The sequence below is a fragment of the Neopsephotus bourkii genome, unplaced genomic scaffold (assembly GCF_033783945.1).
Source record: "Neopsephotus bourkii isolate Nb327-2 ecotype Australia unplaced genomic scaffold, CSIRO-AGI_Nbou_v1 NB_1183, whole genome shotgun sequence".
NCBI classification, from domain to species: Eukaryota; Metazoa; Chordata; class Aves; order Psittaciformes; family Psittacidae; genus Neopsephotus; species Neopsephotus bourkii.
In genome coordinates, this window is record NW_026901668.1 from 492,602 (window position 1) to 519,374 (window position 26,773).

General features: G+C 44.7%; 1 protein-coding gene across 2 annotated transcripts in view; it reads right to left on the minus strand.

The window, feature by feature from the left end:
• PDE3A (phosphodiesterase 3A) overlaps positions 1-23,870 on the minus strand; it is a 248,227-nt gene extending 224,357 nt beyond the window's left edge. The window contains exon 1 of one of the 2 annotated variants that reach the window (XM_061363860.1): positions 22,751-23,870. In XM_061363860.1, the coding sequence (XP_061219844.1) occupies positions 22,751-23,617 (867 nt within the window). In that variant the 5' untranslated portion in view covers positions 23,618-23,870. The remainder of the gene's footprint in view (positions 1-22,750) is intronic. The other variant, XM_061363861.1, reaches the window with a different exon arrangement.
• Between the last annotated feature and the right edge of the window lie 2,903 nt (positions 23,871-26,773).

Sequence of the window (26,773 nt, forward strand, 5' to 3'; positions counted from 1 at the left end):
CTCAGTAACCAACACGCTCCAAAAAGACTGCTTGCACAGTGCTTTCACTAGGACTCCGCCCATATCGCAAAACACATGGCTCAGCAGCCATGCAAAGCTATGCTGGCATATGCAGGGTTCTGCTGCATCCAGGGAATAAGGGTTAGGGGCCCAACGGCTGCTGCCCCTTTGCAGTGTGGTTTTAATTATCGGAGAAGAAGCCAAAGACATGTCTTGAGCTCCCCATGCAACCAGATCATCTGCAATGCAGGAGCAAATGCCCCTTAACCACAGACTCCTGCAAAAACCTCTGGCTCTTTAAATGCTGGAGCCAAAGTTGCATTTCAACACTACCAGAAACAGTTGTCTCTCACTCCTTTCCCTCTCTCTGTAATTTCGCTTTTTCAGTATGTTTAGAACGTAAACCAACATTGTAAAATACCAATGTCATCATTAAATATCAAGAAGATCACAGGAGAGAAACACAGCCACAGCCTGAAGTCTTATGCACAGTCCTCATCTATCATTTTTTTTCCAATCTACATGCTCTGTAGATGCTAGAAAGGAGCTCAAGGTTATGCTTCTCACAAATGCTTTTCTGTTATGTATTATCAGCCACTATTACTTACATTTTCATTCAGAAACAGCATCTGAGTAGTTTTTCAAGGGAGAAATTCTTTTTAATCAAGTCAGATCATGGATGATGTTAACCAGATTTGGTTTTATTTCTAGTCACTCTTCAAATTATTCGTATCATTCCCTGTAGATAAATGGTGTGGTTTTGCGATACACATTGAGTGGGAAGTGTTATTAGCACAAGGCGTTCAAAGTTTTTTTGCCAACAAGAACTGGGAACCCTTTCTGGGCAGCAGAAAGTAGAGCATCCATTTCAGTAGTATTTTCCCTCCCTTTTTTACCTAATAAAGACCTTTGGCTTCATTTCCTTAATTCCTGTTTTTGACAGACAACTGAAGCAGGAATGTTACTAAACAGTTAAAAAAACCCTTTCCAATAACAAAGATAAAAATAATTGAATGTAAGAGAGGTTTAGGGACCTGCAAGGTCATAAGTGAAGCACTGCTCTCAGACAGCTGAAGTTGGACAAGATGAACCTGCAATGTTACAAGAGCCAGATTCAACCCTGTGGGGTCTACCAGGCATTTTTCAGATGACTTCACTTAAAGCATTTAATCTCCATTTCTCTGGTTACGTATGGTGCCTGACCATTTTTCTCCCATTCCATTGTTAGTTCAGATGTTTAAGAGCTGGAAACAGATATTATGCATAGAGGAGAAAGTTAATATTTTCAAAAAACAGTTTTAGATGTCAGGTCAAAAATCAGTTAAGAAGCATTTGACAAGAGAAAAGAAATGCATCTAAAGCAAAACAAAACAACCAACATCAACAGAATCAGAGAAGGGACTAAACAGTGACTTAAAAGTGACCCTTCATGGGGACCAGGGAGGACATCTGTCTGATTTTCATCAGATACAGTTGGGCAGGAAGTCATTGAGGTGGGTTAAAATACCTTTCCTGTACATGCTTTACAAAGAATTTCCTCTGATTACTAGAATAATATTTGTTTTCATGTCAATCCTGATAAATCACAGCTGTGGCACTTTATTTCCTCTCTTCCCTCTCCTTATTTTCATCTATTAATAGGACTGCATGTACCCACACATCAATTAAAAACATACATATATACTTATTCTATGTATAAACACTTCCATCTCACAATCAAATTCCCTACATGACATCGTCCTAGTTCTGAAATGCGTCATTTGCACTTGTACTACTCAGCTCACAGCATGACCCGCTCTCCCCATTGTGAGCCCAGGATCCCAAGTATATCCTAGACTGCACAGAGCCCCATGCACCTGGGGAGAGCCAAAGGTGTTGAGAAGGTAATTCAATTAACAGCTCTACACCCACTGCAGGCTCACAAGTGTAAGTGCCGGAACAAAAGAAGTATAAGCCTATGCAACACTGCCTGTTTGGCTGTGGTTTTTTAGCTCTGATTCCCCAGTTCAGGAGGAAGAAGGCAAGATTCTGAAGAAACTTTAGTGTAATTCACAACTATTCAATTTGCAATTTCAAAGCTACAAAAGTCTATGGAACAACTTTTAACCAGGTATTTTAAACCACCAGTATGGTCAGCATCACTTCCAAATGACATTCTCCAGTATTTCCACTGCTGAATTTTGGAGTTCGGCATAGGAAGGAAAGGATTTATTGTTCAAGTTTGATCCACAAAAACTCATATTTTTTATACCATTTGACTTACAGGAGAATTATGAAAATCTTTGTTCTTGTCACAGCTTATCTCCCCCAGGTGTTGCCTACCCACTTAAAAAACAACCATGAACTAGCTCTCAGGTCCAAACACAACACACTTTCCACACTCCAGGGAGAAACTGGAGACCAGTCTGCAGCGCCATAGCCCGCTGAGTTTCATCAACTGTTCAAGTCTAAAAACTCTTTCCAACTTGAAGTTTTTCTTAAAGCCTCAGACAGTCATAACAGCTGCTTTATTTCTATGCTGAGCAGTATTAACAAGAGTTACTTGCTTTCGTTACAAGGATTTAGCACAAATGTAAAAGACTTTTATTACAGATCCCACTAATCAGTTACTTAATTCTGCACGAATCAGGTAGATACAGTTTTGAAAACAATACTCCCTTCCCAGAGAGCTACCTGGAGGCATCTGACCTATTCCTAGCAACAGTCAGTGCATTCAAAGGTCTCCCCCAGGAAAGATTATCTCCTGGAGTTAACTATGCAGTTTTACAGCTGTCATGCTGAGGTTTTAAGAGCCTTTGAGTATCAGTTCAGACTCAAATGACTTCAAAAAGGAAAAAGAAAAAAAAAAACAAACAACCAAACATGAAGTGACAATGAGCTTATCAAAACCAAGCCGACGAGAACTACTGGGCTGGGTGGTGGAGAGTAACGCACAGAACATGCTGTACCCAGCCTTATTCACCTCCTACTCCGGGAGCTGTATGCCAAGTCTAGCGCTGCTAATTCACGTGAGCAAGGGTCAGGAGGTCTGGCCCTCCAGTGCTCTTTTGTATCCTTTAAATTGCTGTCTCTTATCTGGCTGCTAAGAAACGACCCGACACACAAAGCCTAACAACTCCCAGCCACTTCATCTCATTTACACCATGTAACACCCTTTTGGCAGCCATAAAAGCATTAAGCTAACAAGTGGACTTGATAAATCAACCTACAGCTTGGCAAAAAGGAAGAGCATGTTAGGAGCCTACTTAGGACTTGAACACTATCACTCAAAGAGAAACAGTCTCCACCAATCAGAATTTGATAATGCAAACCAAAAACCAACTCCTGAATCCGAGAAGCATGAAAGCAGAAGAGATGCAAGTAATCTATCCATTTTTTTAGTAATCCTAAAGGCAGACACCTAGACTGTAAGCTCCTGTCTCCACAGTAACGTTAACATTGCACATTGCTCACAGATTGGAACATAAACAAAGCTTACTGGTTGGGCTCTGCATCCCAATAGCGAGAGGAACTAGCACTGCATGAGAATGCTGGCCAGCAGATGGGGGGGACAGCCCACATGCAGATATAGGCAGGGGAGGAGCAGGCTAGGGGAAACACTGGCAGAAACAGCTACATTTGCCTAAGAAAAAGCAGGTATCTAGACCCACTTGGAAGAACATCTTAAAGGCTATTCTAGAAGAATCTTCCATGTACACACATGAAATTTCCCTAGACAGCTTGTTGAGGTGCTCTACTACCATTATTGTTCTGAAAGTTTTCCCTTCTTTTCCTAGAAAATGAACAGGATGAAAGAAATCAGCTACCAGCAGACATGGAGCACACTATTCTTTTCTGATATCTTCTGATATATCAGGAAAAATATGGCTTTTGTTCATAGCCATTTCTGGCCTCTGGTCCTCTCGAAGAATGTTGTTTGTATATACAAAGCAGGGAGGAGCTGTAAAGTACGAGAAGAATTCAGAGGGAACTCTGGAGTTCCAGGCTTCATTCAGCAGAGACCAGATACAATGCATTTGGCTTCCCCGGCAAACAGGGGACCTCTGAGACCCACACTTCCCTCTCTTCAAACTGAATTTTATCCAGATACTTCTGCACCCTCATTTTGAACCAGCTGAAGCTAGCTGGTCTTAGGTAAATCACACAGGTGAAGCAAGAAGGTTAAATGAGACAGCCAAATACAGCACAAATCCACCTCAATTTAGTATTTCAGTTGCCTCAAGAATGGCAAACAAGATACAGTCCACCCAACAAGAAGAGCACTCAGGCTTTCCACCACTCCCAGCTTCCTAGAAACCTACAGAAGTATACAGCAACCCTTTAACTCGGAAGAGCTCACCATTAAAACGGAACTAAATTCAGTAATAGAATAGAATTCAGAATAGAACTCACGTTCTAAGCATGTCTCTGACCCAAAAAGAAATAACAGTAGCTTCCACAGCTTTTCCACAACAGCATTTAATATGAAAGCTAACACAGGATTAACCTGTCAGCAGCATAGTCATTCTTGTGAGATGCCAAGTGCCCTTACTGTCCACCCAGCTCAGCACAAGTTGAATATATAACTCACAATGTCAAGCCAGAAGTCTATGGAGTTTGCAGGATATCAATCCCACCTGCAACTGCGCAATACAGGATGCTTCCCACTGCTACCAGGTAAGGGAAAGGGACCGAAGATCCCTATGGCAGCTGTCTCTCCAGGTCCTTAAGCAGCAACAGCTCATGGTGAATATATTACCCTGACAAACATTAAAAGATACATATGAGCTTCCCACCCAGACAGGGCTTCTTTCATCGTTTTTTTTTTTCTTCACTTTGTTGTTGCTTTGGTCTTCTGAAATGGTTGCAACTTCAGTGGCAGCGGTAATAGCAGGTATGAAAACTACAGGCATTCAAGAAACAGAGATAAACAAATAGTCAGATCCTGCTCATAAGCCAGCCCTAAAAGCTAATTCATTGCTTCCTATTTCAAATCAGTATGTGCTTGCATCTGGAGTGAGCTTTGCGTATCTTACTTGCTGGGGAAAATAATACAAATATGGAAAAAGTACAAGACTCAATAGTACATGGATCAGTTACAGATCTAAACCACAATGTCTTGACTAACTACATGCCTGGGTAATTACAGTAACAGTTTAAAAGAAAACAGAAATTGTTTCAATCACACATTCCACAAGAACAGGGAAAAAATGTTCAGAATACTGGAAATAATTTCCAGGACAAAAACCTCTACCCATATGCCAAGAACACACACAGGTATTTATTTACAAAATATTTTTGTACATACAATGCATTATATCGAAAACAGAGATGAGTTTCCTAAGCAGAAAACCTTACTGCAGCTACACAGACAAAATCATGTGCCTTACTTAGCATGCAACAAACATCACCAGGCACCTCTCTCAAGGCCAGTATCAAAACTGCTAGGAAGACCTTTTCATCCAACTTCTGGCAAGTCTTTCCTGACAGGCGCTGAGCTCACTTCACTGTTGTTGCCCATGCATTTCAATTTTCACCACCCCCTGGGCTGAACTGAATTAAGACTGAAGGATGTTTTCTTTCCAGCAGTATGATAGAGGGACTTCCACTACAAACAGCAAATGTGAAATAAGAGTGCTGGGCGTGCCAAGCAAGGCACTGCTCTTGGGAGCTTTTGACAGGAGTGCCAGGGGATCCCATGAGACTTTCAGAGCCACAGACTAGGCAAAATGATACATACACAGGACACAACAAATGCACAAAACTCGATTAGTCACTAATGTTCCGTTTCCAGAAAGCTAAATTATTAAGGGACTTCACCAGAACCACCTACCATAAAGCCCATTATGAACAGCTGGACATCCTCTATGAAGGTCAGACCTTGCCCTTTAGAAGTCTGGCTAAATTTTAGATCCAAGTACCAAAAAATGAATTATGATTTCAGGTCCCTGATACAATTTCTTTCCAGCCATCACATACTGTGGGTGAAAAATATTTCCCCTTCTTTGTAGGGAATTTTGATTATGAGCACCATAAAGCATCTAGGGACATTTGGTGGTGCTGAAAGATCTCACAGCACAGTTACCATTAAATCTTTAGTGAGAAAAAAGGTAAGACATCTGGTTTACATTGTCTTTGAAATAATTAACTAATTTGTGCGTTAACAAGTGAAAATTAATTTTATTCTACTGTGAGAACGTTTGGGAAAAGTGGAAGTCTTTAGTAATCTTTAAAAAGAAAAAAAAAAAAGAAATCAAGATTAGGCCAGACAAAGAGCCAGTTCCCACAAAAGGCATGATGGAGCCGTGCCAAATGCTTCTAAGAACACAGCATTTTTTGGTTGTTTATTTGGAGCCAAATTTCTTATGCCTTCATTCTCTCTTTTATGGGTATTAATAAGATTTCCACATAAATCTGTCTCTACTTAGTCATCTTCACCACTGTCAGACTTCAGAATCCTTCATGAGGCAGGACTGCCAACACAAATGTTTGTGATGTCACACAAGCCGCACTATCACTCCAGCCATCGCTCAGAACAAACAGTCGCAAAAGGTGAAAGGCCACTACAGCATATGGAAAGCAAAGGATTAAATATATAGAGATACATATTATTAGAACTAGGAGACTCTGAAAAAAGGGCAAAAGAAATAACTCTGGTAATCAACTAAATGCGTTACCTGATGGGGTTAACAAATGAAAAGCCAGTGAGCATTTTTCTCCAATTAACATACATCCTTAAGACAGACTTCAAACGCTATCAGGAAATTTTACCTGTGCTTACCTGAAATTGCCTTTCTTTGATTCTTAAATAAATTTATTGTACAAGCCCCTCACATTCATATCACATATTGTGACCACAGTATGTGTATCATCAACATATGGAAATTTCCTCCAAGAGACCAACAGATTTTTGCATTAAAACTTTAGCATTTAGAGCCAGGTAACACAATGATCCCTTAAAATCTGAGATAGCATTAACATAGATTCAAACTTATGGATGGAGATCTCTGGTTCAGCAAACATCCAGCCCACCAAAATAAACAAACAAACCATCAGATGCTCTTGAATTTGGTTGAAGGGAAAGAAGTGAGACAAGCTAAGGAAAAAAATATTTATATATATAACCAGACAAAACTGTAGTGTTTCTTCGATGTCAGTCACTGACAGTCTGAAACGAATCTAACCCACCTTTCTTGTAAGTGGAAGTATAAGCAAGTGTCCAAAGCTCACCCTTAACTTGTTTGGCCTGTCTTTCATGAAAGAGCAAAGGGGCTTCAGATTAGCTGGGCTAAGAGGTAAAGAATGATTTAGGAATAATCAGCTCGTTTATGTAAACACTCTAGATCAAAAAAGCACATTGACTATTCAGAAGAGTGGCACTAAGGAAGCTGTTAAAGCCTGTGGGCATCCATATCATGACATTTCTCTTAAGTTTGCTTTTTTTAAAATAAACACTTGGGGAAAAAAAGGTAAAACCCAACATACATACATCTAAGAAATTAGACATATAAAATTTCATTGAAAACATCTGAGATTGCAAATTCAAGTATTCAAAAGATAGTGTACAACCTAATTATGCTTACAAACACTGATTCACTGTTTCAGATAGCAATCTGATCACAGGAAAGATAGAAAGCAACTTTCTGGCCTATCAAGTTTCTGCCTGAAGTTCCCATCTCCTTAACCTGCTATTACGAATGATTAAGACAATCAGATCTTTTCTTTTATCTCAGTTCTAAAGACCTTAACCAAATAAAAGACCCAGAGGCCCCCAGGCCAAGTTCTCATGAGTAAACTGAATGGCTGTAAAGGAAACTGCTTTGTGACTGCTCCCACTAGCTGATAATTTTTTGGGTTAGGTTTTTTAACTGCATATCAGTAAATTTTGCAATACACTGACTTCAGTTTAAAAATCAACATTTTCCTCAGCTTGTTTACACTTTCATTTGAGAAGAGACAATATGTAAAGCAAATCAGAACATGAAATGAGCACATACATTTCCCTTCCACTAAGGAGTTGTACTAATTCATGGCCAAGAATTTTATCATTGTAGATCACAGATCAGTTGCAGTTTCCAAAAGAGTAACAAATTCTGAAGATTTAAACATGACAGCATGTCCAGGCAAGAACACAGAATTTAAAATTCTGGGTTTACAAAAAGTCTGCTGAAGTGGCAGATCACAGTCCAAGACAGGAAATCTTAAAGATCTTCTTCCTTTCCTATGTTATATAAGGAAAAAAAAATTCTAGGTCCAAAGATGACACCAGCTAACACACTGGAATGAAAACCACTGAATCTATGTCTCAGCCACTGCTATCCACAAATATACAGCCTCCATCATCCCCTACCACCCTAAGACATCACATGTTTTAGGACTAGATCTACACAATACAGCAGAAGAGAAATCTGAAATAAAAATTGGATAGATTTAAGAGAAAGCGGGTGGACAATCTACCTACTACTTCACTTACAAACGTTCAAGAACTCTCCAAGAAACAGGGTTTGCCATCTCCCTCTGTCTCACCACATCACATGTATCCAGAAAGCTAGGTTTAGACATCCTAAATTTCAGGTAAGCCCCCATGCCCAGTATTTCCTATAGCTGCTCTGACTCCAAGGGCGCCTTGCCAAGAAGAAACAACAGGCTTGGATCATCAAGTAGAATTTAAGCTGGAATACATGCTTTGGTGCTAGCACCTAAATCCATCTAATTGTTGCTCTATTACCCCATGCTCCTCTAATAGAAACAAACATGGCAAGCTTTATAACAATTAGCATTTTGTACTCTCCAACCCAGAAGTCAGTTTTCAATAGCAATATTACACAGACAGTATTTGTCACTGAACAGATTTCTCAGTACAGCCTCTATAATGAGGCATGTACAAAGCCAGTGCTGCCTAAAATAATCGAATTGTACACACCAATTGGTATACCTGCCTGCTTCTGAGCAGCACTAAATGTGTTTGCTTCTCCACAAGCCACAGGAAAGATAAATGCTCTGCAACTCTGAGCAGGTCTTTCATTGGAAAGGGTAGAGCCCCCGTTCAACCCTTGCCATCCTTTAAACTTCTGAATCTCTGGCAGAGTCTTCCCCGCAGCTCTCTTCCTTGCAAGCACAGGGGAAGTACAGCATTAAATTCTTTAATAGAAAATGTTTATTCATTTGCAGCTTTGTGCAATCAGTAGACAATTAGGACTGCATTTAAATGGCACTTGCATATGAATTAAATGGTCTTAAAAAAACACTACAACTCAGTAATGGCATATGAATTATGTTGCAACATTTCAGTTCATACAGAATTCAGAATCAACAGAAATGCAGCAAATGTCAGGAAACTGTTGCAATAAATAAATTTTCAGAACTGTCTTAACAAGTAACAAATACTAACTAGTTCACAACTTCCCCCAGAACAGATACAGCAGCAATAACATCTCCATTACACAGAACAAGTTTTACCAGCTAAAGCTCATCAAACTTACCTGTAAAAATTTAAGTTGCCTATTTATTTCAACTGGTCTTGTCAAACTTCATGCTGAACCCCCATTTATGACCACAAGAATGACACCGGCTTAGGCTGTGGAGGGGCCTTATTAGCTCCTCCTGCCCAGCCAGCCCGGAGCTCCATGTCACAGATAAAGCTAATGGCAAGTGAGTCAGGGCACCAGAGATACTATGCAAAGGACCTAGGCTTGGCACCTCTATTCTAGAGTTGGAGCCCAAGTCTCCAGTTTTAATATTGGAACACATGTTTGCAAGACACCAGCATTTACTTGTTGATCAAAATCAACACTCAAATATTTTACAAATAAGAAAATTTCTACAAAACTTGGCACATATTTGCAAGTCAGGAAAGAAAAAGACTAAAACTATAACAAATAGAAAGTCAAGCCTGTGGAGACATTAGAAAATGCTATTATATACCCAGAAAGAGCAATGTCATACATAAATCAGGCTGCAGACTGCTCTCAGATGAAGAATTCCACCCCTCTGGGCTACACAATACAAATCTGAGTACATATATACACACAAGTATGTATACATGAAGATGTATGTATATGTGTGTGTATACACACATCTATAAAAGCTTGCTGCAAGGTCTCAGGTGACATTTCAAGCAGCACAACCAACATTAGCTTTGAATTACTTTAAAATAGGAAAGAAAATGGTTATCTGTTTAAAGAAAAAAATAAAAAAGAGACAGAAAGCAGCCCTCTGCAGATTCACGTATAGGAACACCGGAACACACCCTTCTGCACTAAGGATCATAGAATCATAGAATAGTTAGGGTTGGAAAGGACCTTAAGATCATCGAGTTCCAACCCCCCTGCCATGGGCAGGGACACCTCGCTCTAAACCATATTACCCAAGGCCTCGTCCAACCTGGCCTTGAACACTGCCAGGGATGAAGCATTCACAACCTCCCTGGACAACCTATTCCAGTGCCTCACCACCCTAACAGGAAAGAATTTCCTCCTTATATCCAATCTAAACTTCCCCTGTTTAAGTTTTAACCCATTATCCGTTGTCCTACCACTACAGTCCCTAATGAAGAGTCCATCCCCAGCATCCCTATACACCCCTTTCAGATACTGGAAGGCTGCTATGAGGTCTCTACGCAGCCTCCTCTTCTCCAAGCTGAACAGCCCCAACTTTCTCAGCCTATCTTCATACAGGAGGTGCTCCAGTCCCCTGATCATCCTCGTGGCCCTCCTCTGGACTTGTTCCAACAGATCCATGTCCTTTTGATGTTGAGGACACCAGAACTGTACACAATACTCCAAGTGAGGTCTCACAAGAGCAGAATAAAGGGGCAGGATCACCTCCTTCGACCTGCTGGTCACACTCCTTTTGATGCAGCCCAGGATACGGTTGGCCTTCTGGGCTGCAAGCATACACTGAAGCCGGCTCATGTTCATTTTCTCATCGACCAGCACCCCCAAGTCCTTCTCTGCAGGGCTGCTCTGAATCTCTTCTCTGCCCAGCCTGTAGCTGTGTCTGGGATTGCTCCGACCCAGGTGTAGGACCTTGCACTTGGCATGGTTAAACTTCATGAGGGTGGCATCAGCCCACCTCACAAGCGTGTCAAGGTCCCTCTGGATGGCATTCCTTCCCTCCAGCGTATCAACCGAACCACACAGCTTGGTGTCATCGGCAAACTTGCTGAGGGCGCACTCAATCCCACTGTCCATGTCAGCGACAAAGATGTTGAACAAGACCGGTCCCAACACCGATCCCTGAGGGACACCACTCATTACTGGTCTCCAGCCGGACATTGAGCCATTGACTACAACTCTTTGTGTGCGGCCATCCAGCCAGTTCTTTATCCACCGAGTGGTCCATTCATCAAATTGATGTCTCTCCTATTTAGAGACAAAATGTCTTGTGGGACAGTGTCAAACGCTTTACACAAATCCAGGTAGGTGACATCAACTGCTTTACTGCTGTCCATCAGTTCTGTAGCCCCATCATAGAAGGCCACCAAACTGGTCAGGCAGAATTTCCCCTTGGTGAAGCCATGCTGGCTGTCACCAAGCACCTTGTTGTTTTTCACGTGCCTTAGCATGCCTTCCAGGAGAATCTGCTCCAAGATTTTGCCAGGCACAGAGGTGAGACTGACTGGTCTGTAATTCCCTGGGTCATCCATTTTCCCGTTCTTGAAAATGGGGGTTATATTTCCCTTTTTCCAGTCGTTGGGAACTTCACCTGACTTCCATGATTTTTCAAATATGATGGCCAGCGGCTTAGCAGCTCCATTTGCCAGCTCCTTCAAGAGCCGCGGATGGATTTCATCAGGACCCATGGACTTGTGCACGTTCAGATTTTTAAGGTGTTCTCAAACCAATTCCTCTCCTACAGTGGGCCCAATGTCTTCATTCTCACAGTCCCTGCGTCTGCCTTCCAAGACTTGGGTGGTGCGGTCAGAGCCTTTGCTAGAGAAGACCGAGGCAAAGAAGTCATTCAGAACCTCAGCCTTCTCCAAATCCTGTGTAGCTAGTTCACCTGAGAGCTTCCTGAGGCAGCCTACGTTTTCCCTAATCTGTTTTTTATTTGCTATGTACCTGTAGAATCCCTTCCTGTTATCCTTAATATCCCTAGCCAAGTTTAATTCTAACTGGGCCTTAGCTTTCCTAACCTGGTCCCTAGCTTCCCAGACAATAACCCTGTACTCTTCCCAGGCCGCCTGTCCTTGCTTCCACTTTCTATAAAATTCTTTTTTCATTTGAATTTTCCTCAGGAGCTCCTTATCCATCCAAGGAGGTCTCCTGGCCCTCCTGCTGCACTTCCTTCTAGTTGGGATGCAACACTCCTGAGCTTGTAGCAGGTGATCCTTGAAGATCAACCAAGAGTCTTGAGCCCCCCTGCCCTCTAGGGCTATATCCCATGGAACCTTACTAAACAGGTTCCTGAAGAGGCCGAAGTCTGCTCTCTTGAAGTCTAGGGCAGTGAGCTTGCTGCACGCTCTTCTCACTGTCCTAAGGATCGCAAATTCAACCATCTCGTGGTCGCTGCATCCAAGGCTGCCCTGCAGTGCCACATTTCCAATGAGCCCTTCCCTGTTGGTGAGCACAAGGTCAAGCATGGCACCTCTCCTTGTCGGTTCCTCTATTACTTGCAGAAGGAAGTTGTTTTCCACACAATCGAGGAACCTCCTGCATTGCTTGTGCCGGGCCATACAGTCATTCCAACAGATGTCAGGATGGTTGAAGTCACCCATGAGAACGAGGGCCTGTGAGCGTGAAGCTTTTCCTATCTGCCTATAGAGTGCTTCATCCGCAGATTCCTCTTGATCAGGTGGTCTATAACATATCCCCACAGTAATGTCTCCCATCGCTGTTTCCCCTTTAACCCTGACCCACAAGCTCTCTGTTACCTGCTCACCCGTCCCCAGACAGAGTTCCACACACTTCAGCCTATCCCTAACATAAAGGGCAACTCCCCCTCCGCGCCTGCCAGACCTGTCTTTTCTGAAGAGTCTGTAATCTTCCATTCCAACACTCCAGTCATAGGAGCCATCCCACCGTGTTTCTGTGATGCCTATAATGTCATACCCCCTAGATGAGCACACATCTCTAATCTCTCTTGTTTGTTCCCCATGCTACGGGCATTTGTTTAGAGGCATCTGAGCCGAGCTTCAAATGTAGCCAGCTCATCGGCTGGAGCAGCCGGAATATCTCTGCATTGGTCCAAGCATTTATTATAGGTGCTGGCAACTGACTGGGAGTGTTGGGATGGAATGATGCCCCCCTCCCCCAACACATCTAGTTTAAAGCCTCCTTGACCAGTCTGGCAAGCCTCCTACCAAAACTGCCCTTCCCCTTCTTTATCAGACCAGCTCCACCAGCCCCCGCTAGTCCTGGCCTACAAACTTGGGTCCCATGTTCAAGACACCCAAACCCCTGACTGTGACACCACCCTTTTAACCATTTATTAACCTGGCTAATCCTCCTAGTTTTTTTCAATTCCTCCCCTGTATCCTGGAGAATAGATGAGAAGACAATCTGAGCTCCAGAGCCCTTAACCACCTCTCCCAGGGCTCCTTCTTTATGCTCCCCAGGCTACTGCTATCTATATCCCTAGCACCCACATGTATCACTAGAAGTGGGTAATAGTCCATGGGGCTTACCAGAGCAGGCAGCCTCTCTGCCACATCCCTGATCCGTGCCCCTGGTAGGCAACACACCTCCCTTGAGACCAGGTCAGGCCGACAGACGAGTGCTTCTGTGCCTTTCAAAGTAGAATCCCCTACCACTACGACCCGCCGCTTTTTCCTGGCAGCACCAGTAGAAATCTTCTTTACCAGTGCATCACCAGGCTGTTTCTGGCACAAGTGCGTTTCCTCATGAGCCCCCTGCAGGACAGCAAACCATTTCTGCGTGGGGACAACAGGTTCAGGAGGAAGTCCCTTGCTTTTAATTGTCCTTTTCCTCCTTTTTTTGTTTTTTTTTTTTGTCCCCAATTCCCAGCTTCGAGAGTTAACAACCTCCTTCTTTCCTCCCTGAGCTACAGGGGAAGCTTGAGGACTCTGCACAGTTTGGGCAGGGATCAAGCATTCCTGCTTCCTCTCAGCTACCCTGACATCTTGTAGCCTATTAATAGCTTCCCGCAGCTCAGTCACCTGCTGCAGGAGAGCCTCCACCAGGGAGCACCGAGTGCAGCCCTGCCCATTGTGTACCTTTCCCTCACCAGACCCTTGCAGGCACTCTCTACACCCCAAAGTCTGCCCTGCAGCCTCCGCTCTCATCGGCTCTGTCTGGGTGCCTACGGTGGCCCACCCCGCTCGCCTGCCCGCGCTCCCTGGGGCAGGTTTTTAACCAATCAGGGCTGGCGCCGTTCCTCCTGGCTCCGCCCCCGGTGAGTCCCTGCTCGCGTCAGCTGAGCTGCCGGCTCCTGGGCAGCTGGGTCCTGTCGAGGACTTGAGGCTCCCTCGGTGGCTCTGCTCTTGTCGCTCTGAGTTGAGGCTCCTGGACGCTGATCTCCCCCGCTCCGGTGTTCAAGGCGTCCTCTCTCGAGCTGCTCACCTCAGCAATTGAACCAGCAACTGCTACTCGGAGTAGGCAGTGTTCAGATTTCCTAATCACTGCCTTGCTTGGCATAAGGAATCTCTAAACTTCAATAAATAATAAATACAAATATCTAAGGACTTAGGAATTGCTTCACTTATACCTCATGACACACATGTTCCATGATCAGCATATATTTTTATCTCACACATCCAGACTTTTCCTAGCAGTTTCAAACTAAAACACTGGTGTCTGGAGGGGAGGTGGGGGTGGTACTTAGGGGTTTGGCTTTGTGGTTTTAGGTTTGGGGTTCTTTTTGGTGTTTTTTTGTTTTGGGCTTTTTTGGGGGGTATCTTTTTTTTCCAAACACCCTTCTATTTTTCAATTTTCACAGAAGTACCTATTCAGTACTCCTCAGTTAGATCAATTTTTACATATCCGTCTAGTCTCTTCTTAGATGATGATCAGAGGTTTGGGCTGTCTGTGGACCCCAGCCATCCATTGTGGCTGACCAAACCTCAATACAGCACTCTATACTGGGAATTTACTAATCTAATTTCACTATAATCCTTCACACACATGGACTTTTTTGGTGACCAGCAGTGCCAGCTGAGAGTTATTTTCCTGACAGGTTCCAAAATTAACAATGGAATTTCACCAGCCAAAGTCTTATAACCAGTATTTTTCCTGTACCGTATATTGTAACTTTCATTTGGCAACCCTTCAGGTGGCATTAGGAAACTATCCAGCTGCCTCCTAGGTTCAACAGTAATGAAGGGCCATTTATCTCATCAGCATATTCTGCTGTTGCACTCTTCATGTGGTATTTCCCATTTTATTTATTGATAGTTGTATATGTGAATAGAGCCATGAGGTGCCACAACAGATAAAGCAGTGGTGATTTAGCCTGTTTTTCTGGACTCTTGATGGATACAGAAGCAGCTGCTTCTTTGGACCATGATCTCCAATGATGCCCATAACTGGCTTTTCAAAGGCCAAAATCTTCCACTGCTCTTCTTCCAATTATTCAGCCTGAGAAGGCTGCAGGGAGATCTTACAGCAGTCTCTCACTACCTAAAGGGGGCCTGCAAGAAATCTGGAGGGGGACTTTTTACAGGGCATGTAGAGACATGACAAGGGGGGGATGGCTTTAAGCAGGAAGAGGGTAGATTTAGATTAGGTATTAGGAAAAAATTCTTTACTATGAGGGGTGGTGAGGCACTGGAACAGGCTGCCCAGAGAAGTTGTGGCTGCCTAGAAGTGCTCAGGGCCAGGCTGAATGGGGCTTTAAGCAACCTGATCTAGTGGAAGGTGTCCCTGCCTGTGGCAAGAGCGTTGGAACTAGATGATCTGTAAAGTCCCTTCCAACTAAAATCATTCCATGATTTGTTTGTTAGCACACCCAAAGAGCCCAGACAAATGGAGTACAACCACCTTTTGCAGCAGGTTTGTTGCTTTACCCCTACCTCATCGCGCTTCCCCAGCCATTCCACTAAAGGCAAAACATTTGACCCATTGCAGTGGAAAATGGTAAAAAAAAACAACAACAAACAAAACAACAACAAAAAACAAAAAAAAAAAAATCAAACCAAACAACACACAACCCACAATAGAAAATTAAAAAACCCAATAAATCAAACAAATAAAAAACCACAAAACATGCACAAACCCGAACCCCGATGCAGGCCCAGCTAAGTACCACGGACAGATTTTGTTTGTTAAATCAGTGACCGGTTTGGCAGGAGGCTGGGAAGGCGCAGATTGGGGCTCTCGTGCCCTCTAGGGGGCCGGCCCCGGCAGCGCCGGCCCCGGCCCCCCGGTTGCGCTCCCTCAGCACTGCCCTGGCTCCGAGGGATGGCGGGGGGGAGCAATGCCCAGCACCGCTGCACCCGAATGACGAGAATAATGCTAATGATTGGCTTGTAGCAACTGCATGAACCCACGGCGAGGGAAAAGGAAAGCAGCTCAAACTCTTCATTTTAAAAGTAAAATAGGAAAGTAAAAGCTTGGCAAAGAGGTATAGCAATTCTTCCTCTCACAACTCATTTATCTCCAAAGACATCTTAGAAAAAAGAAACATATTCCCCACAAATTAAAACTTGGCCAGAAATCACATTTAAGTGTTTTAGGGGTTTTTTTGAGTTATTTTTGCTATTTAGCAAATTGCTACCCTGATGAGAGAACTCCTGATGCTACCACTGTACTTGCAGCAAGTCTTAGAGCAAGCCAAGTTCAAATTAAAAAAAAAAAAATCATCCAAAAAAAAAACCAACTGAACACCTGCATAAAAAATGCAATCGCCTAACCCCCCCCCCCCAAAAAAAAAAAAAACAGCCAAAAAGCCCACACAACTGAAAAACTAGAGTCCAAATGGAGGCGTTTATTTCTGAGCAATAGTTTGACTAACACAGAAGAGACTTTGAGGAAAGGGTTTGGTAATACGAGAAACTTTTTCAAAACCAACCAGAGAAGAAAAACCACGCACAGAGAAGGTAAAACCCAACTTCCACTTTGTTATCTGAATCTTTACATTTGTTTCCTTATCCATCAAGTGGTATGTTAAAAACTGTGTATCTCACATTAGATTGCCGAAGTAAATCACAGTGACTAGCCCAGAGCTTTAACTGCAGCAGTGTTCTTTTTCTGCTCAAAGCAGTTAGGATGCAGGCAGCTCACCCCCATTTTCAGCCCTGCAGTTTGCAGGCACCAGAACCCAGCACTCATTCCACTTCCAGGCTGGGGTTAATTTTTTTTTTATATATATATTACTTTTTAAAGAAAAAAGCCCAAGCAATATTCCTTCAATCTGCAAAATGCAGCTATGTCTCAGTCTCTTCCAAATAAAAAGAGTTGGAACATAAGCACACTAACAGTAGATTAGGTCAAATTCAGACAAATGTCACAGTTAACATCCAAAACATCATGTGTCACTGTTTTTCCCCTCCAACCCCCAACAAGCTTCTCAGAACACATTTCATACACAGGGTCACTGTTCTGGCTGTTTATTTAATTAACATGACAACCCAGCATACACAGGATTTCTTTCAGTTCCCCGGCTTTGCATTTTCACACTTCAGGCAGAAAGAGCAGAAAGTCACTACTGTAGTTTGCTTTTTTTTGCCAATATGCCATAATGTACATTTCTTCATTTAACCAATTGACAAAAATAGATTCTAAACCAATCGCCTCAGCAGCAATTTTTACATTTCTGTGAGGGTGAAAGAAAAAAAGGAAGAAAAAAAAATCTAAGTAGAGCAGGTTTGCGTAAATGAAGCCATGCAAAAGAAAATAAAGTATTATGTCTGGAATCCCTGGGTGATTTTTCCTGGAGCCTTACTTAAATATTTTACACAGTTGTGTTTCAGCAAGTCACCAAATGACATAACTCCTCCATATTGCTTGGTTTCCAGTGACCTAAATGGTAATGCCAGTAAATCTTATCAGAGCAATTACAGCTCAATAAAGCTTATTAGCAAAAGGAGTTATATGGCATATAAAACCAGGTGTCTAACAGAAGACATAACTTTGACATACATGAAGTACAATATCTAGATTTAATCTGCCTTCTCCTGGCCAGAATTTGAAATCTCTGTATGCCACACTCTGATCTCTCCTGTTTTCAGGCCAGAGGATAGGATACATACTATTAAAAACTGGTTATAATGTAAGGGTGCATCTGTCATTTCTTTAGGGCAGAAACATAAAGAACAGGGGAAAGGGAGGGAAGCAATGTGTTCCTGCCAGTTACAAAGTTCTCACTGTCAAACAATGAGAAGAATAGATAAAGCCTTAATTTTCCCTTAGAAAAAAAAAAAAAAATCCCACCAAAAAAAAAAAACCCTAACACCAAGCCCAACAACAAATACATTTCTTTTTTCTCCTCCATTTCTTAGATCTTATCGCTGAAGAGATATCTTTGACCATGTGAACTGTTACAGTATTGTCTTCTCAACTCTGCAGACAGCCAGCGATAACGACAGTCCTGGCTCACAACTTTCCCAGGCTATAGACTGGGAACAGGCAGAGTCACCATCCAGAAAACCATGAAAAAATGGTCAAATTGAGCAAAAAACCTTCTGCTGCTGCTACAGGAAGTCAGAGGAGTCTGGCACCATAGTTACTTATCTGGAAAAGTAACTTTTCTAAAGCAGAAACAGGCAGGGAAAGATGCAGCAGCACACAACAGCTACCAAGCCTCAAACCAATGAAAAGTAAGTGACAGACCCTCAGATGTCCCTCAGTAAGGCAAACAGCTTTCTGCTTGTCCAGCCACTCAGAAGGGGAGAAAAGCAGAGTAAGAAGGAAGGAAAATGTTTAGAAAAGGTCTCTGCCCCTGGAGCCACAGGACACAGACACAGGTTTGCTCATGAAAGCTGCTGGCCTGGGGTTGAAGACATCAGAGCTGCAGGAGAAATGCCTCAATCCTGGTGCTACCCCCTGCGTGGATCGGGGCTTTTTAGCAGGGCAAGACTCAGCACCTCACTACTGCCTTCTCAAATGGGCTTGTGTCACCCACTGGTTTGGGGACTAGGAAGTACTTTAAACCCTGATGGATGCTATACCTGTGACAGAGTTCAGACTAAGGAAAAAGATCTGAGAAGTCAAAGCAGATTGAACTGCTTTCAGCAGCTGCTCTTGTTCAGTTAACATACATTTGTAATAAATCCAAGTTAGCTGCAAGCTTCCCATTTCCCCAAACAAAACAAACAAGCAAGGCTTTAAAGCAAAACTGGGAGCCTTTGGCATGGTTTAGAATTGTCCAGCTATTATACCCTCTGGAGTATTTTACCCACCAAGGCAAAATCATCCCTTTGGACTGTTGCTTGTTAGGATTAACACACACAGATCAGAGACGCAGGCTCCAGAACATACAATATTTTAATGGGAAACACCACAGAGCACATTTCTGCCCTGCCCTCCCAACATCCTCTCCACACTTTTAGGGAAAACTATTATGTTTGCAAAAAGGTGATGAAGAAACTCCAAAAGCCATTATGCTGGCAGTACTTGTGCATTTGTCAAAGAAAAACAAACAAACAAACAAACAAACAAAACCAAAACCAAACCATTTGTTCATTCATTCACTGTGTTACCCATCCATTCACAATTTCTCTCTGCAGCCTCTTTCAGATCTGGGTGAGTGAGCCCTCAAGGAGCTGAGCATCCTCAGCCAGCATTAATGAAATCACGGGGAGACAACACTCAGCTGGGAGCAGGAGGAGGCTGTTGCAAAGCTCACATTTCTCAATGACATCTACACACACACCAAACTGGAAGCCTTAATAATTTGCCAAAGTTGAAAAAGAGAGAGAATAGATATAAAAATCAACTACAAAAAATAGAATTAAGTAAAAACCTACTTAAGAACACTTTTAGCAACAAAAGCAGATTAAATCTTGGTGTGTTTTTAATTTGGATGGTGGCTTTTTTAACGAAACAGGTTTACTTTTTAAATTATTTTGGAACTTATAAGCAACTAAGATTAGACATTTCTACGAAGGAGTAATTCATGCCATAAACATTTCCAGCTACTTCTACCAGCAGCTTAAACAGAAGTATACTTTCAGTTTTAAATATGTTAATACCTTTGTGCGTGATGTTAGTTTGCAAATCCCGGTACTCTCCTTTATGGTACAAAGCCACATGGATTCAGTTCTGTATTCTAGCAGGGAAAAAGTCAGATTATAATTGAGATGTGTGTGACTAAATAAATTCAGAAATTCCGACTTCTGTAGACTCTCATATTAATAATAAGGAGGGAAACGTATTCCGGAAAAAGAAAAGCTCGATGAAATGGTCAGCAATAGGAAAGATTACACAACAGTCAATGGGAAATATCTCCAAAACTTCACCTACTGTTACTCACCAAATGAAAACGCGTATTTCAAAGCAATAAAGTAGCCAGATGTATTAACAAGCTATCTTTTGGATCAGAAACATTCAGAGCATGTTTTCTTAAAAAACGTCAGGAGGGAAGGCCTAGTTTTGTTTATAAAGCCCTCATCTCTATTTTTAACATGTTATATTTAAAAACTGCCCAAAAGAGAAACATTTACCTATGGTTTCTTTAAGTCTATGAGGAGCCGATTTTTGCTATAAACAAAAACTTTGCTCTAGGAGAGTCCTACTTCTCTCAGCATTTTTTCAGGGTCCCTACAGAGCTTTGTTTCAGCTTTTTCCATTTTTGTATCAAACATTTGTTTTAGAGGACTGCTTTTAGGGAGGAAAGGTCATATACACACAGCCACATTGTGCTTAAAAAAATAAAGACAAAAAGTCTCCCCAAACTCGAAAGTAGTCATCCCTTTCTAATCACACAGTGACGCAAGCAATACCAGACCCTGATATTGATTAATAGTGAGTGAGAACAAAAGAAAGAGAAATTTGCCAAAATCCTGCAGCGGGTAAGCTGAACTGTCGCCAGCTCCTTCCAGTGCAGCTTGCATCTTGGAAATGGGTATCGCCCGGGGCAAAGCTGACCACTGTCCCAAAGTAATGTACCACTGGGGGGGGGGGGAAATCTGCCTTGTTATCCATCACCAGTTTAGCACTTCGGTAATCATCATACAGGTGATCTGAATCCCCTCCAAAAGAAAAGGACATGATCACAAACCAGTGAGCACTGTCTCTGAATGATTACATTTAGAAATGTTAATAAAAAAGCTGCTTTTATTTGAAGTGTGAGAGTGAATGGAAATACGCTTAACACCTTACAAATGATTACTATAAGAAATCACCAGCAATACCTAGTGTCATCAAGGAAGTATAAACAATTTTAATACCTTGCCTTAGATACTGTATTTACAAATTATCCTTACACCTTTTTCTCTGCTCCTATTAAAGTCAGAACTGAGTCAGCTTTCTACTTTTTCACACTGTATTTGCCTGGACACTGTGGTAAATATTTATTTTACCTAAACAAAAATGTTAAATAAATAAGTACAGTTATTTTAAAATAAGCCTCAAGTATAGAAGGTTGTCAGGCCCTCTTCTAGAAAATGTCACAACCAACCACAAAGGGATGTAATCAAACCATTTCCAGAAACAAACTAGCCTCCCACACCATATGGTTAGATGCCATCACTTTGAAAATACTTAGCTGCTTATCCAGCAAGCAACCTGAAAGAAAATCTTTGGTGTACGGCAACACTCTTCAGCTGACCACAGTGCACAGAGTAATTTTCAATACTAATTGAAAAAGAAAGCTTAACACCATTTGCCATTTATTTTCCCTTAGGTTTCCCTTTCCACTGCTCAGCAAGGGTTGCACTGACTTTCAATATGCTCAGTTACACTCAACCCACGAAACGATCCTGTGTGGCAATCTTAAACCTCAGTTAAAACACAAGAAAAAGCTTTGAGTGCAGAACTAAGCTGACCTCGTGTCTATGACAGGACTCTACAGAGCTGTGGAGTTGAGATAATAGCGTGTGTTTCTTTCTTTTTCCTTTTTTTTTTTTTTATTTTGAGGTGTGCATTTAAGAGAATGCATTGCTGCTAACAGAGTAAGTTCTCACTGATCCATTCAAATCACTAACTCTTAAAGGAAACAAAGCTGAAAGAAATAGCATGTGCCTCGTACCAGTTCCAACAACCGCAGCGGAGCGGGACCTGTTATTGATCACAGGCGCAGGGAACAGCCCTAGGGAGGCAAAGTGCAAAGATGAGACCAGTGCTGTGCGGGACAGCCTCAGATGACATGCCATCTCACCCTGATAAGGGACCTCTTCCACGGAGGACAGGCTGCTCAGCTCACACACGCACATCCCCCTTTAAAGCTTAAAGAAAGTTTAACAGGGCTAAGCTACCTCTCTGAGAAAATAAAGGTTTGGAAAAGCAAGGTTCGTAAGTCATGCTGAACACCTGAGGGCTGTGCCGAGGGCAGGCTCCCACCATCTCCGAGAACGCAGAGGGTACCATTTGCCTCAACCCTCTGCCAGGCTTAAGAGAAGCAAGCGCCGGTGATGGCTGCAAAAGACAAGAAAACCCCGAGCTCCTTTCCCCATCGCCCGCAGCCGGGGCGAGTCAGGCTGGGGCCGGAGAGCCCCGCTCCCCCCATGACCCCAGCCCCGGCCCGGCCCGGCCCGGGGAGGCAGCCCAGGGTTCTCCACGCCGCGGGGCGCCGGGTAGAGCCCGCACCGTGCTCGGCCCTTCCAGCGGGGAGCGGCGGGAGGATAGAGCTCCAGGCGCCGCCGCCGGGACCCCCCTCAGCCACCCCGCCTCCAGCAAAGTTTGGACCCGTCCCGTCCCCCTGGCTCCTGCCCTACCTGCTCCCGGGGGATGCAGGGCAGCGATGTCCGCCGGTGGGTCTTGCTGCTGCCGCCGCCGCCCGACATCTCGGGGGAGATCATGGAACTGGACCGCCGCCTCCTCCTGAGCACTGGGGCTTCGTCCGCGACCGGGGGGTCGGCGGGAGGCTCCGCCAGCGGGGCGGCCCGTCGCGGGGGCCAGAGCCGGTCAGCGTAGCCGGCTAGAAGGATGCCCAGCAGCCCCAGCAGGTAGGCAAGGTAGGGCCGCCAGGACGCCGGGACCCTCTCCAAGGCGACGAGGGACGTGGTCCTGGCCGCGCTAGTCACGGCGAGCATGAGGACGCCCTGCCTCAGCTTCAGCACCAGCCATGTCACAGCGGCCAGGCAGCTCAGCACCACCCCCGTGGCGGCGAGGGAGAGCAAGTGATCCTCCCCCGCCGCCAGCGCCGTCTGCGCCACCGCTTCCCCCCCACAGCAGGCGACCAGCAGCAGCGCCGCCGTCCGCGCCCGCACGCCGCCCCGCACTAGGTACCGGCCCGCGCCGAAGAAGGCGCCGGCCAGGCCCAGGGGCACGGCGCCGGGGGGCACCCAGCCCCGCGGCCCCGCGCCGCCCTCCGCCGCCAGCTCCCGGCCGCGTTCCCCCCGCACCAGCCTCACCACCAGGGCCAGCAGCACGGCGAGGGAGCCGGCGCACAGCGCCGAGGAAAGTTTCCGGCGGCGCCAGGTCTCCCTTGGCGGCGGCGGCGGCGGCAGCAGCAGCGCAGCCCCGGCAGCCCCCCCTCCTCGCTCCACCGCCCCGCCGCCGCCTCGCGGGGTGCCGGCCTGCCGCCCCGTTGGCGAGCAGCGCCCGCTGCAGTCCGAGCTGCGCGCCTCGTCGCCGGCCATGGCCCCGACGGGCCTCCCGCGCACCCCCGGTAGGGTGGGCGCCCGCCTCGGGGCTTACTGCCAGGCGGGCAGGGGCCGGGAGAGACCCCCCGGCCGGCGGTCAGCGTCGGGAGGGCGGGGGGGCTACTGGCCGGGGGCACTCCCCGCCGCAGCACCGGCATTTCCTGCGGAGCTCGCCCCCCGCTCGCCTCCTTCCCAGAGCCCAGCTCAGCGCATGAAAGGCTGGGGAAGCGCGTCGCCTCCTCCGCGACCACCTTGGACGGCTGTACGTTAATCACTGTGTTCTTTCAAAGTAGGGAGGAATTCTACACAGTGTAAAAAAGGGGAACTGGGAGAAAGGTAGCTGTACTACCTCGGAAGTGCTGCTTAATTTCTAGGCCATCATTTCCCTGACCGGCGCTCCCGGCAGAGCCGGGGGAGGAGGTAGCGGCGCTGACAGCCGGAGGGTCCCGGCCGCCCCCCGTGGTCGCAGGGAAGGAGCCTCTCGGTCGTTACGGACCACAGGGACGAAGGAATGATTCCCCCCAAAAAATACCCCAGGAAAATAAATCTCTAAGAAAAAGCGAGCGGAGCCGAGGGCAGAAGTTGAGAAGTCCTGCCGGGAGGGCGAGAGAGAGAGATCCGCGGGAGGGACGTGGAGGGAGGCTGCTTAGGAAAAGAGGAAGAGCAAAGAAGGAAGAGAGAGAAGGAAAGCGCTTCCCTCCTGAACACTCCCGGGACAGTCCTTGAGTTTTGCACGGGAAAATCGGGTGATGAGAGCTCCCCCCAGCCGGGAGAGGAGGCTGCCGAAAGCCCAGAAGCAAACCCAAACATTGACAGAGCAACAACCCGAAAAAGAGCAGGGGGGGAGGTTATCGGGAGGAGTGTTTGAGGCAACGAGGAGGCGGGGGGCTGCCACTTCCAAACAGCCGGACCGGCTCCTAGGGAAGTTTTGCACCGGCGGAGGAGGCTCCGCAGCGGGAGGGCTGCCCCGTCCCTCCCGCAAGACCCGGCGGTGCCACCGGGGCGGCGGAGCTCCCTGCCGCAGGGCGTTGGAGGCCGAGGCATAAATCCGCCTGTCAGGGAGGGGGCAATTATGAGGTTGTAAAAAAGTCATAGAGATGGATGCTTGGGAATGATTATTACTATTTCTGATGTTTTAACGGGAAGCCCGATCTGGAATCCCAAAGCCACGGGCTACGGTCTTCTGAAGCATTATGGATTTGTAGGCTGTGGCTCCATCCAGACCCCCAAAACTGTTTCCTTCCTCTAAACCTGCCTCGCCTTCTCGCCAGGGGGAAGACTCCGCTGCCGGGGAGCTGCACTGTGCGGCGGGAAGCCCCCGGTCTCTGGGCTGCTGGAAACTTGCTCTTTGCGTGAGTGGAATCAGGTGCAGACTAAAAAAGCCCATGTGCAAGCTCAGGGCCTTACTCTTAAACCCCCAAATCCCACCGAAGGGCATGGAGTAATACATTTAGCACATAATAATACAAACCACAGAAAAATACAATTGCCAGCTGTGAAGTTACAGAGCATTAAGAGTCAGGTAGCAGACAGGTTAGAAGTCAGAATTTCCCAGCCTTCTCCCTCCCCCCCCCCCCACACCCACAAATCACTAATTTGAGACAGATTTATAGCATTTATGTATTTATTGGTGTAGCTGTCTGGATATTATGCCTGTCATCCAGATCTGAGTATCTGAGATGGTAGCATTAGTGAAGCATTTGGGGTTTTTTTACTAGAAATGGGTCATAAAAAATGAGTATGTTCTTCAGTAATAGTTTTCCAGCCTATTATGGAATATGGATTTATTAGTCATTTTTATGTTTGAAGCTTGGTTTGAAAACAACCTAGATATTGTTCGCAGTTTGGCTCTGAGGAATGGAAAGCCTTTGGGGTTTTTTAAAGGTTAAGGGTCCAGATTAAGAACAGCTGGAAAGGTTTACAGTTTGTTCTGGTGAGACAGCAATCAGCAGGTTTTCATACGCATCTAGAAAAACATAGCTGGGTTCCATCTCCCCCAAACATCAACATCCCAGAGGCAGAATCAGGGCCGTCATAGTAATAATCATATGACTCCCAACTCCTTTTCAGCTTTTTTATAAAGAAGATGCACCTCTTGAATCCATTTTTAAGTCTAGATGCATCAAAACAGAGTGCAAATAAATGGATATTGCAATACTGGATGACGACATGTGCAACAGTTGCAGTTCAGATGGATCAGACCTTTGACCTAATCCTTCCTACCAAGTAACACTCACATCTTGATTTATCTCCACTTTGTTACTTTACAATTAGATCTACCGATATCAGCAACATTGATACTTTAAATACAGTTGTAAAAAGAAGCAGAACAAGAGGAATAAATACTCCCTACCTTTATTTTTTGCTGCACACCCTCTTTGAATATGTGTTGCTTACGTAGATCAAAGCAGACAGTGGTCTATATTCTTTCAGTTCCTTCAGATAAAACATGAATTATTCACTTTAGATTAAAAGCAGCAGGATTTTTTCTTTGTTGTTGAACAGATTCTAGAAAAAAAAAATTGAATTTGCAATAGCTGTTAGAATAATGGGCTGATCCTAATAGGAGGGAAGGGGGGCTTGACAGTGTTTCCAACAAATTAAATGATTGAAACATATTTCTGAACTCTGCCTGCCTGGATCTCCGAGGTTACCATGAGCCCAGCTGGCAGACTGGGGTTTATAGATGTTAGGCTTCACTGAGGATCATGGCTCAAGTAACCAGTGGCTGAGCTTGCCTGAAGCTGGCAACTCTATGCCATAGAAGGCATCCTTCCAGTCTCACATGAAATGGACTAGACCTCCGCCAGACACCTGCTACTTTCTGCACTGAAGTTTGCAGAAGAAAGTCAAACTTTGGTTTGTTTTTCCTGGTACCTTGATTCTCATATCAGGGAGCTTTTAGATAATACAATGAAAGTCAAGGCTCACAAAAGCAACCTCAACATCTAGTACAAATTTGATAATCTCTAGATTTCCTAGAAACACGACTCAGACTCTTACCAGTTCCTTCTTCAGAGCACTGAGTTTTTATACTGAGCAGTACATGGGAAGCTGATCTTTGCTGTGCTCTCTACCATGTGGGAGATGATAAAATTACTTCACATTTCTGAATTAAGCAACATAATTCCTCTTATTCATCTACTGATTATG